The following is a 12751-nucleotide window of genomic DNA, read 5'->3' on the forward strand; positions in this document are numbered from 1 at the left end:
CAGTCTGATGAACCAGAAAAATTTGCGTACGTACGCAACGCTATGTACGTCAGAGAGGTTATTCAGAGGATATTGGAGGGTTATATCTGTGTTATACCCCTTATAACCTCCCTGTAATCTACCTGTAACCTACAAATATATGAAAACAGAAGCGTAGAACTTACTAGAAGGTACAAGTAGGTTACAGTTAGGTTATAGGGGGTATAACGTGGATATAACCCCCCAATACCCTCTGAATAACCTCTCTAACGTACGCAGCGCTGCGTACGTCTTACGTTTGCAAATTTTTCTCCCGATGAACACCACAAACCTTAACAGAAGAATAAAAACCCAAACCAAGAAGAAATTTCAGTGAGCAAAGCCTAAATAAAAGTCACAGCTGCTTCAAATTATCATTGTTTGAAACACAAAATAGGCAGAGAGAAATGCAATCTGGAGGTTTTTTGAATCAAAGTTTAGGCCATCACATCAGAGTCAGGCAGTCCTCTTGATGATATGCACGCCGCTGTCTGTATCCACGATGCCGCTTATCTCTCCGACTTCCAGACCAAAAGCCGCTTCCTCGAAAGGCTTCTGCATCTGCCCTCTTCCAAAACGACCTGCACCAGTTCCATGAACGTTTGCATCAATGTATTTACATATCTAGCATCTAAACTTCATTTTTATACCACCCATACTTTTAAAAAGTTAAATACACCATTTCAGGCAATAGGTCATGTGGTATAATATGTAAAAAATGAAATTTGGGTGTTATATGTGTAAATTAATAGGAATTAAGTGGTATGCATGTAAATTTTCCTTGAAAAAATCTGAAGCTGAAGAGTTTTACTGTGGAAAACAGAATGAGAACCTTCTGACACGGGCATAAGGGCAAGGGTTTAGTATTGGCAGCATATTGAAACCTGCTTCTGAGTGGTGGCCTTAATTTGTTGGGGCATTTACCTACATACCACATAATTCTTATGTGTTCGCATATCTACCACCTAAACTTCAATATTTACATTTCAAACACTAAAATTTTCAACATCACATCCAAAATATCATTCAACAGTGTTATAAATGCAAATATCAAACGTTGGGTGTTAGATAGATATGTAAATCCATAAGAATTGTTACCTAATTTGTTTGCATAAAACTATTCGAAGGTACCATAAAAAGAAAAGTATGCCAAAACTGAATGATGGAAACATGCTTGTGTTTTAAGGGTTTCATTTCATCTTGTATAACTGTGAACTTAAATATTATTGATGCAGGATGGTTAGGGGTTGAGGCTTGCTAATGCAATCTAAGAAGAGATGTATAATGAAAACACATGCAAATCACAATCCTCCAGTTGCCAACTTCTAAATCTAACAAAAATTGGTTGCTCACTTGCTTGTAATGTGCACTTCATTCTAAATGATAATTTAGTAGTTCATCAAAATAAAAAATTCCGTAACAAACTACAAAACAAATGTAAAAGTCTTCCGAACGACCTACGTTGATACTATGAAAATGAAATTTGATGTCGTGCTTGATAAAATACATCAAATACATCAAATTTCAAATACGCATACACACTGATGATTAAATAAATTAAAATAAAAACGGATAATCAACCAAAGGAAGCAGGGGCAATTACATACATAACAAACAAAATATTATTATTTACATATCTAGTACCCTCTTTCATTCATTTTTCAAATTCTCACTCAAATATCAAAATTCAGGATAAACCCCAACCCTTATTTTTCAGTTTTACCAAATTCTCAATGATCGGATCATTGGCACCCATAAATGCATATGTTCAGTAGCTAAAAAAAATCACATGTGTGCTAATTTTGTATTTAGCAGTGCTTTTAGTGCTATGTATGTAATAATCCCAAAAACCAAGCATCATAGTGGTATAAGGAGACCTGCGCTCTAACGTAGGTAGGCTTTCACGCTTGATCACTCCGAGAATACGCATCTAATGTTGTTCTTGCAAAACTCTATTATCCGATTTTAAGATGCTTTAAATTTATAGTTCCCAAATGACCCAAAAGAATAAATTTCTCAATATGTCAAGATCTAGTCAAGTATAATAAGTTACAATGCATCCTTCATTAAAACTAGCAGCATCAAATCATCCATAGAAAGTCCAAATCCTAATCCATAAAGTCCTATTAGATTATCCAAGGACCCTAGACAAAGAAAAGTGATAGCGACAACAATTTCGGCAGAGCCAAAAATCACAGTAAATAGAGATGGCAATAACGAAATCAGGTGTGTACTAGAACAGGGTGTGCTAGATGTGACAATAGCAGAAATAAAGTGTAGTAAAGGGGAAAACATAAAGGTTTAGAAGATAGCAAAGGCTGCAACACGGGAAGCAGGCATTGGGAAGTAAAAAATCAACAATTAGTAAGGCAAGGAATCCAAAGGGTGGCAGGGTACAGTAGCCCAACATCAGGTATCCTTTCAATCATCACAAAAATTGTTGAAATGAATATGAACTCTAGATGTGCTAACATGGAATTCAATGGATTGACTCGAAACCCTGTAATAATGAACTAAACCTAACAAAATAGTCAAAATGCTGAAAATACATTATGTTCATATAGAAGCCATCATCATAGGTATGCTTTACATAAAATAAAGTAGAAGAAAATAAAATATAACGATCAAACTCATAATGGTCATCACTTTCTATACACTTATAGATTTTTTTCAACCATCTTGGTGTAGATCTAACAGAAAACAATTATGAAATTCTCAAACATCCCAAATTTTAACAAGAAAGAGAGTGCGCCAAGTCGGATGGGCAAATAACCAAGGATAGTGCGGCAACACTTCAATAATTTCAAAGCGCAAAGAACAAGGCACCATTTTTACACTATAGGTGTTGCAGAGCAAAGCGATACTTTTCTTAATTGAAACGCACAAAATTTGTATATCTAAAATTCATATGCCAAAATACCCACTTTATTAGCCAAAAAATAAACCACATTATGAAACAATTTCTTTAAAAAATAGACATAAAAAAGCAGTAATAAAAAAGATAAATACAAAATAAATTATTATATTACAAAAATAGATTATAAGAAAACAAGTTGAATCAAAGGGAGATAGAAGTTGAGGACTTAAAGCAGCTCGGCTTTCCTTACAGGACAGAATTTGAATCACAATTTAATGGTGGTGGTATATATTAAGGGCTGCTTTGTTACACTAAAAGTGTCTGAAAGTAATCTAATCTCACTTTTAGAAGGCAGTTCAAGCATTTGGTTGATTGAACAAGATGGATTTGAGTTCTCATTCTTGAAACAAATTGCAAAGAGGTAAGAAGAGAATTCCAAGGAGTACAAAATAATCTTTAGCTTTAAATTTTTACATACAATAATAATAGAATAGTACTAAATTAGGCTACTACTTTGAATTAGCCTATTACTTTGAATTATCATAATAATAATAAGGTAATAAAAATTAATTAAGGTTGGGTATAACTAAAAATTACTATATATGTGTAAACTTCATAAAAATGTAAAGCAGAGCCAAAGCAAACAAGATATTGTAACGACATAGAACTTATTCATGATAATTAACCAATGATGTAAATGAATAAATAAATAAATAAAGTAAATACAACCACCATTCATCCAAACATAATAAGGCAAAATTAAAATAAACTCAACCATTAGTACATTAACCTTATATTTATCCAAACTATTATCTCATATCCATATTAACTTACACTGCACTGGATATTAATCTTATGTTTACCCAAACTATTATGACCAACTCATATCCGTATAATTAGCACTTGCCAAATGCTCAAAGCTTTCTAGTCCTTCCATAAAAGTGTTCTTGCCACAAACTCACATACCCAATATAAAAATCGAATATTTAATACTTTGATGATTCCACGCCTTATTAAATAGGCATCCTACCTTCAATATACATCAGCCTTAATATTCACATTCTACATAACCTCATCATGTATTTTTGTGATGCTTAGCATTATATTTATACATCCAATAGTTGACTTCATTACAATTAATTAAAATTTTGCTGTGAAATGCAACAATAATCTCATTCTATAAAGCATCCCAGCAGCCACACTCACATGTAATCATATTTGATTTATCTTTAAACATATCCCAATGTTCGTTAATAATATATTTGAGGAGTGGAACACTGGGACGTAAGCTAATTGGGATAAGGAAATAATAATGAAAATGATCTATGGTGTAACAAATATTTGTAAAGGAAAGGCCACATTATGCGAATCTTGTTCTCACCAAACAATAACAACAAGCTTTTATCACATTAAGTGTGGTCGGTTACATGAATCCTTTTCTCCATTGCGACCTATTGAGTTTCAGATTTTCATTTAAGTCTAATAGATTAATATCATTTTTTATACAATATGCCTATACCTTTTTTGGTATACAGCTGCCTTTCTTAACATAAGTGAAATCTAAAATATCTATTCCACTAACAAGATCATCAGATGGTCGAAGTTTAATGTGACCAAACCATCGAAGACAATTCTCTCTAATCTTGTCCATCACTGGAGCTACACCAACCCTATCACGCATATATTCATTTCACATTTTGTCTATAAGTGTCAAGCCACTTATCCACCTAAGCATTCTCATCACAACAACACTTAATTTTGTTTTATGCTTCTCTTTTAAAGGCCAACATTCTGCGCCATAGAGCATTACAAGTCTCACCATCATCTCATAAAATTTTCCTTTCAGTCTAAGCGATACTTTTCTATAACACAATTGGTCTGATGCATTCCTCCACTACAACCAACCAAACAACCAACCAACTTGACCAACCAACTTGAATTCTACTAATAACATCCTCATCATTATCACCATCACTTTAAACAACAGACCCAAAATATCTAAAATGATCACATCTTTTAATGATTTGATCACCATAATTGCAACTTTGTCACTAGAGCTACTACTACTAAAATTACATCCTATGTATTCAGTTTTAGATCTACTTACATGAAAGCTTTTAGACTCCAATATAGACTTCCATAATTTAAGTTTTTCTTGAACTCTTTCTCCAGTCTTATCCATAAGAAGGATATCATCAGCAAAAAATATAAACCAAAGTACATCCTTCTGTAAATGTCCAGTAAGAGCATCCATAACTAAAGCAAAAAAGATATGGGCTCAAAGCCAATCACGGATGTAAACCAACTGAAATAGAAAAATACCTGGTCATTCCTCCTTCTGTTCGAACACAAGTAATTGCTTTAGCATAAATATCTTTTAATGACAATGAAAGTAAGTCATATCAATACTTTTCTTCTCTAGAACTCTCCAAATGACTTCTCTTGGAACCTTATCATAAGTTTTTTTCTAAATCAATAAAAATTATATCTAAATCCTCCTTATTCTCACTGTATTTCTCCATCAAACCTCTCAATAAATATATAGCTTCCATTGTAGACCTGCCTGACATAAATCCAAACTGATTATGAGAAATCTTTGTATCGCGTCAACTTATATTCAATCCAAATTGATTTTTTTGCTTTAAAGTATGACACATCAACTTAATTCTTTTATAAATTACACACTCTTGTGCATCTCCCTTATCCTTAAAAATGAGGACATAAATACGCTTCCTACACTCAGACATATTTTTTAGTTTTTAAAGAATATTAAAGAGATTAGTAAGCCAAGAAACTCTAAAATCTCCTAAATATTTCCACACTTCAATTGGGATATCAAACAAAAAAAAAATTAAATGGAATTCAGATGCCTGAATAAAGCTACAAAGTTAAAAATATCAAAACAAATGTTATATAACCACCATCATATCAATAAGATATTAAACCAACCAATATATTTTTGCAATCAAGATGGTTGAATTAAAGATATCCTCAATTATTAATGAATAAAAACTTATGATTACAATAAACTATACAAATTACAATTGTTGAAAACAACCATGACACCTAAGTTTTCAGCAAATCAAACAATTTATAAACCATGTTTATACATCGTTGTTACTATAACAGTTGTGGCACATGCACCTTTTGTGCTGAATTTGCCACCCCAAAGCATACCTGTCTGGCTGCAAGAGCGATATAAAATGTCCAACTTTGACTACTATTTGAGCAACACCCTTTACTACAAAGATCTAAATTGATACTAAACCAGGTAAGCTAAATAAAAAGCCATGAAAAATAAAATTAAATCAATTCCAATTCTCTCCAAAATCCAAATTCAAGCATATATTATCCAAAGAAAATAAATTAATGAAGTAAAAAGAACAAAAAAATATGTGAATTCTAGTGAAAATATGGTTTAAAAAAAATTTGGAGATTGGTCTGTTATAACTTCTTTGATTGACTTATAAAAATTGGGTTAATAGGCAAAATTAATTGATTTGTGCTGCACTAATTCATCCAGCCATCAAAGCTTTCTTCTTCAAAAACGTTTGCAGGAGGCTTGCAAGATCGATAAAGAGACACTGCCATATAATCTGATGTAATAAGCAGTCATGTATTGTAGGGAATAGCAACAGGAGGAAGCAAAAAAATATGCACAGATTTGGAGGCTTAATTGCTAGGTGACTCCAAACTTCAAAAATTTATGAAAGCTCCACAGTTTCGACCAACAATGGATTAAGTAACGGTAGAAGTGATAGCACTAACTCAAGTTTTGGTAGTTGCAGCTAGAAGTGATAGCACTAACTCAAGTTTTGGTAGTTGCAGCTAAAACACACTATAATCACCAGAGGTGGTGTATGTCACCTAAGATAGTCCATTTTTTACACTTACAAATTTGCCATAATTGATTACTTTTTAGTTTATAATTCTTTCATATAAGTCCTCAAATCTATCAAGTGATACTGATTTTGGAGGTATGACGCAACACACACAAAATGCAATGAAAGTATTTTTCAATTAAAATATGATTTATGCAATAATATAAATGCGAGCATTAAAAAAGAACTGGCTTCAAGAACTCATTTAAAAACTTTTTTCAATAAGCATAGATAAACATGTATTCACTAGTAAATCAAACAATAAGATAATAGAAATTAATGTCATGAATATAATCACAATCATAAGTGTTTAAAAGATAATTTTTATAAGTAGAAGACGCCCTCACAAACTGGAACTCTTTACGTGGTGTTTTAACCACAAACTACAGATTCTTATTAGATAAAAAGCTACAAAAGGAAACAGATTAAAAGCCAAGAGAAATTCAAAGTTCACCCACAAGTGAACTTGAGATAACCACTTGTCGATGCCTATTAAAGATGTCTTGATTGCTACAGTTCTTGCTCTTTTTGTCATCCCTTCTAAACACGACACCTTTGTAGCGTTAGATCGAGTGCCAAAATGATATGGTGTGGTGGGAGGATCTTTGTGTAATAAGACACTTTCTTTTCCGTGGTAGATTGTATTTGTGAAAACCATAGTGTGGATGGTGACTAGATAGGGTTTGTTTTATAGTTGATAAAGAGGTGGTCAAACTCTTACGGAATGGAATAATTATTTTGGAATTATAGGACAAGGGCTCAGGTATGAATGGATTCATTAGTTGTCCAAATGGAAGAGATTGAGTTTATGGTTAGGTATTGTATGGGAAAGAAGTGGAGTCTTGTGGAGGGTTTAAGTTGCTTTAGGGTTTGATGGAAGGTGAATGGGGTAGCAATAGGTAAGTGTTTTGGGAGTGTTTTGGGGGTGTTTAAGCATTGTAGGGGGAGATTGGGAGTTGGCAATGTTAGGACAAGAATGAAGAAGTTAACTTGAGTAAAGATAATAGGAAACTCACAAAAGTTCCTTGTAGAGTTCAGATACCAAACCTCATCTAATTGTCACCAAGAAAAAGGCAAACTCAATACGTTACAATCCATTATTCAAAAAGATTACATGGCATTCAGTGGCGGAGCCAAAAAGTTTTCATAGGGGATATTTTTAAAAATTTCTAAACATTTTCATCAAGGCTTCATACCGACATTGACAGTTTTATAACTTTTTTATTAGATAATTTTATATCAAAAATAAAATATACAACAATAAAAATAATTCTTGAACATAAAGGATAAGAGAATAATCTGTAGAAGACGATATACACCCATGAAAAGAGAATCTGATCTCTAGTTTCAAATCCCATACCCCCAAACCAAAGTCCCAAACTATAGTTTTTTAATCACACAGCAGACGTGGCTTTCGCAGCTACTGAAGCAAATTTCAACTTCTTTAGAGCATAGCTGATGTGATCTAGTATATCTAGAAGCAAAACAATGTCAAATTCCTACAAGGATCATAGAAATTTTTTTAAATTGCAAAGGTAATAAAACGTTGAGAATAAGAACATTGGCAACAAAAATGTAATAATTACAAGAAAAGGAACATGTCGCGAGCTTTCCAGCACAAGGGAAGGACACAATAACCAACTCTCAAATATTCATTACAACACACCATAATCGGTACATCAAAAGCAAAATCAACAAACAAATGGAGCATTCGAAAAGTGCTGAGCATTTTGCAGATAACTTGGCAGACATGCTAGATAAAGGAATTCTAATTCCCCTCCCAATCTCCGAAAAAGATGGAGCATTCGAAGCAAATTTAGAACACTATTTTAAATTTGTAAAATTTTGAAAGTAAAATCAAACACTTATAAAACAAAGTTAATTTGCAAAATCAAGTAACAAAGACACGGATGGCCAATTAAAATTGATCTAAAATGGTAGCTTGAGCATTTTTCTGAAAGTGAGAGGATGATGATTAAAAAAAAATTGAAAAGAAAAGGATAAGAAGAGTAAGGAAAAAAAAATCTTGAGGAAGTCGATTTCCTTGTTCAAGATATGGTCCTCAAGCTTTAGTCACCTCCGACCAAAAAAGGTTGGGTGCCTGAGCAGAGATTTAGAGATTGATGTCTCCTTCAAAGCCACAATGTGGTGCCATCCATTCTCTGTTCTTGGCAAATGAGCCAAAGCGACAGCTTAAGAAGCATCGCGAGACACCCGACATCGTGGCGAGGGAAGTCGGAGAAGGTTGGCAGGACTATAAATGCAGCACGAGGGTGAGAGAAATAAGATCACCGCCGCCCTAAAGAGCCAGAGGCCCTCATGTCATCCTTCTCCCTCTCTAATCCCCATCTCATCTCTGTGTTCAAATTGTGAGAGAAAGTAACGATAGAGAAAGCCTAGGTGAGGGAAAGCAATGCAGCATTGTCGAGCACGAGACTACGGATGGGAAAGCATTGCGGGAGTTGCTGACGCGGAAACAGCTGCAAGCAGGAAGCAATTTGGATTTTTTTCGTGGTGGGGGGATGCTGAGCCAAATAAGGAAAAAAGGTAGCACCAAATGAATTGCAATTTTCATGAATCTTCTTAAGAGTAATTGGCCCTGAAGCTTTGGAAGGAAATTTGAATTATTTTTTTTCATGTTGCATGCTTAATGAGTCAAGAGGGTCGATCATAGAAATTACGGCATATGGAGTGGTCTTAATATTCAGCACATGGCACTTTGATTAGCCGTTATTGATTGTGCTTATTGCATTAAAGTTTGTAAATGATTATGATGGAGGTGATCTTGATGCAATGTAATAGTTTGTGATCTTGTACAAGTATTGGCAATGCATGCGTGTTTAAGGGCATGGTGCAAGTAGGAAGTGAGAGAAAAATATATAACAAAGGACACATTATCTAGTTTTCAAATGAGAAAAGTTAGGAGTTTTGGTATTGTAGTGTTATGGGATGGGGATTAGAGATAAGACTCATGAATGATCAAACTTTTACAAAATAGAAAAAGAAATTTTAAAAAATTGATTGAATCTCACTCCAATGCTATGTTAAAGGAGGTGTGAGGATAAAATAATGGAGGACAAAGGAGAAACACCATGGGCATAACTAAGAGTGTTAAGCATACTAATTTGGAGAAGTAGAGCGCTCAATTAACCTCACAAATAATGTCATTTATTGGACATCAATGTTCAATCATTTAAATACATGTCATGATCCATATGCTATATAACGGTTTGCAAAGATAGGACCCAAAAATATTAAAATCAAATCTAATACTACTGGACAATTGGATTCGAGACTACTACCATCCAAAAAGGATTACTAAGCCACATTAAAATAATATAGACAAAAAACATGATAAAATTTGGCCAGAATTAATTAAGGTTCTAAAAAGTTCAAAAAATTGATTCAGTTTAGCTCCTTTGACCTGGCCAGAATGAAATAAGGTTCTAAAAAGTTCAGAAAATTGATTCAGTTTAGCTCCTTTGACTTGGCCTGTTTGGGAGTCAACAAGCTTCATGTCCCCAAACAGAAAAAAAAACAAGCAAATATAACAAACAATCAAATAATACTAAAATCTATAACCCTATAAAACAGATCAGATCCGAAACGAGCAGACTGACCTAGGTCACCGCCGCGCTTAGCTGAGCTGCAATCAGAGTAACGTGAAGCGATCTCATCGAACTGGGCCTGGCCGGAGACGATCTTCTCCCGAAGATCCGTCAGTTGAGCGGCGGCTTCATCTCTGGAGGTAGTACTGATCACGCGACCATCGGGATCCTTCCACGACGCCTTCCTCCTCGAGCCTTCGTGCTTTATGAGGATGTGAGAGGCCTTCACCCGTTCCTCTGAAGCCATATCCGCACGATTTGGTCTCTTCTCACTCGCGCGCGAAAAGAACGGGGAAGAGAGTCTCTGATCCTTGAGAGAAATGAACTAGAACCACCGACTACGAAATCCTGAATTTTCACACTAGTCTTCTAAAAATTCTAATTACGTGCGGAAAAGAAGCTAAAAATATTTAACTCAGAATTGTGTGTATAAAGATTATTGGAGGTTAATAAAAGAGGTGGGTTATTGGGAATTTATTGTAATGTCATTGAGGGTATTAACCACAATAATATCTCAATAACCCACTGAGCTGCGGATCATGACAATGAAAAATATTGGTCATGACCAACCTGCCATCGAGGGGAAAAATTTGCTTACGTAAGACGCACGCAGCGTTGTATCCGTTTTGGAGGTTATACAAAAGTTATAAAGGGATTATATTCATGTTATACCCAATTGTAATCTCCATGTAATCTCCTGTAAACAGAAGTGCGGAACTTATTCGTGAATTACAGATATGTTACAGAAGGTTATATGTAGATTACAAGGGGTATAACATGGATATAACTCGTTTATACCCCTTGTATAACCTCCAAAACGTACGCAGCGCTGCGTACATCTTATGTATGTAAATTTTTTCTACCATTAAGGGGATGTATTTGGCATCTGAACATGCGATTTCTAGACACAATATTTTCTCTATTCTTGATATGATTTGAGATACGCTTGCGAGTATTATCTAAGAACAGAAGGTTTTTAGTGAAAGTCATATTTACATAAATACAACTTAATTCTTATGTATTTATTATCTCACGTCAAAAAAATTTAATGTTTACAAATAGCAACTTATTCAAGCATGCAAAGAATATATTTCACTTTTTAAAATTAAAATTATCATAATTTTTATTTGACATGAGAATTGTGTGCTACTTATGTAAATTTGCTTTATTTTTTTATTAGTCCGATATCGCGAGCCCTTTCAAGAAAAATTATTCCATACGGACACCACATGCAGAGAAGCATGCGGTGTCCGATCCCCACTTTTAAATTAAAAAAAAATGTTTATGGTGATCCACGGTGAAGATCGAACATCACATGCATCTCTAATAATCTTTGCAATCAATAATTACTATATGCGATGTACGTATCTAATATTTTCTAGCCCTTTCAAATCAAAAAGCCAACTTCTAACTAAGCTTAAAAGCACAACAAGTCAGGGCCCATAAGTCGGCTTGCTCCCAGGCCCGCCCGCCCGCCGATTTCTAGGGTTTATAGAATCAACAATTCTAGATGACAGATATATCGATCAACAATTCTATCGATGGCGATACCAGGACCTTACTCCGGCGTCAGCACCCTTGCATTTGTGAGTCTCTCTCTTTCTCGTACTCGATAAATTATTGATCGCAGTACCTTGCTGGGTAACTCAATGGAACTTGCTTGGATCGTTCGAAACAGGTTGCACGCGCGTCGGCTCTTACTATCGGCTTCCTCTACGGCGGCGTGAAGCTCTCCTTTCTCCAGGTATTTTATATGTTTATCTATTTTGTTTTTAACGGGCACATTAGGGCCTTCGGGGAGTTGATGTTGTGATTCTGGGTGTGGATAGATGTCATCTATGTTTGATCTCAGGTTATTTTGTGAATTTTGCTATGTGCGGCGTGTGTGGTGATTGTGATGTGAATATTTTGTGTAAATTTTGTGAATCTTTAATAGTATCTTTTTTTTTCTGAGTTGAATCTCAATTGATATGGATGCAGTTTTAATTTGGTGTCCATGGCCTCTCTGATTCAGTTTTGGTAATTGTTGTATGAATTAGAACTAAAAGGGCTTTTTGGATTCAAGCCTAAATGTTAATGAATAAAAGTTGTACATATTCCTGTACAAATTGTATCAGGATGGGCTTGAAAGCTAGAACTTAAGGGGCTGTTTGAATGCAAGCATAATTGTTAGTGAATAAAAGTTGTGTTGGTCTATCCTTATACAAATTGTATCTGGATAGACTTGAATTTGCCTTGAGATTAGTGTAATATAAACTCTTTATGTGCAGCGTTAACTGTAAAACAAACCCAATAATTTTCAAGCCCATCTTGATATAACTTTTTATTAGAAAGTTTTTACATAACATTTTTCCTTTGTTAATTTTACTGCCCTAGCTTTAGCAAAT

At 34.4% G+C, this 12751-nt stretch overlaps 1 protein-coding gene across 1 annotated transcript; it reads right to left on the reverse strand.

Moving 5' to 3' along the window:
• Nucleotides 1–352: 352 nt before the first annotated feature.
• Nucleotides 353–10742, reverse strand: LOC110025515 (peptidyl-prolyl cis-trans isomerase Pin1). The gene is made up of 2 exons (XM_020726047.1): nt 10377–10742; nt 353–599 (listed from the first exon to the last, which is right to left on the reverse strand). Exons 1-2 carry the CDS (start codon nt 10609–10611, stop codon nt 475–477), a joined length of 360 nt encoding a protein of 119 aa, XP_020581706.1. The 5' UTR covers nt 10612–10742; the 3' UTR covers nt 353–474.
• Nucleotides 10743–12751: the final 2009 nt, after the last annotated feature.

Source organism: Phalaenopsis equestris, unplaced genomic scaffold (assembly GCF_001263595.1).
Source record: "Phalaenopsis equestris unplaced genomic scaffold, ASM126359v1 Scaffold000301, whole genome shotgun sequence".
NCBI lineage: Eukaryota > Viridiplantae > Streptophyta > Magnoliopsida > Asparagales > Orchidaceae > Phalaenopsis > Phalaenopsis equestris.

Excerpts from the sequence above, each read along its gene's own strand:
- LOC110025515 (XM_020726047.1), bottom strand. The coding sequence starts at position 10,611 with ATGGCTTCAGAGGAACGGGTGAAGGCCTCTCACATCCTCATAAAGCAC. Across the intron at positions 600-10,376 it reads TAAGCGCGGCGGTGACCTAG|GTCGTTTTGGAAGAGGGCAG; the intron begins GTCAGTCTGCTC and ends GAACTGGTGCAG.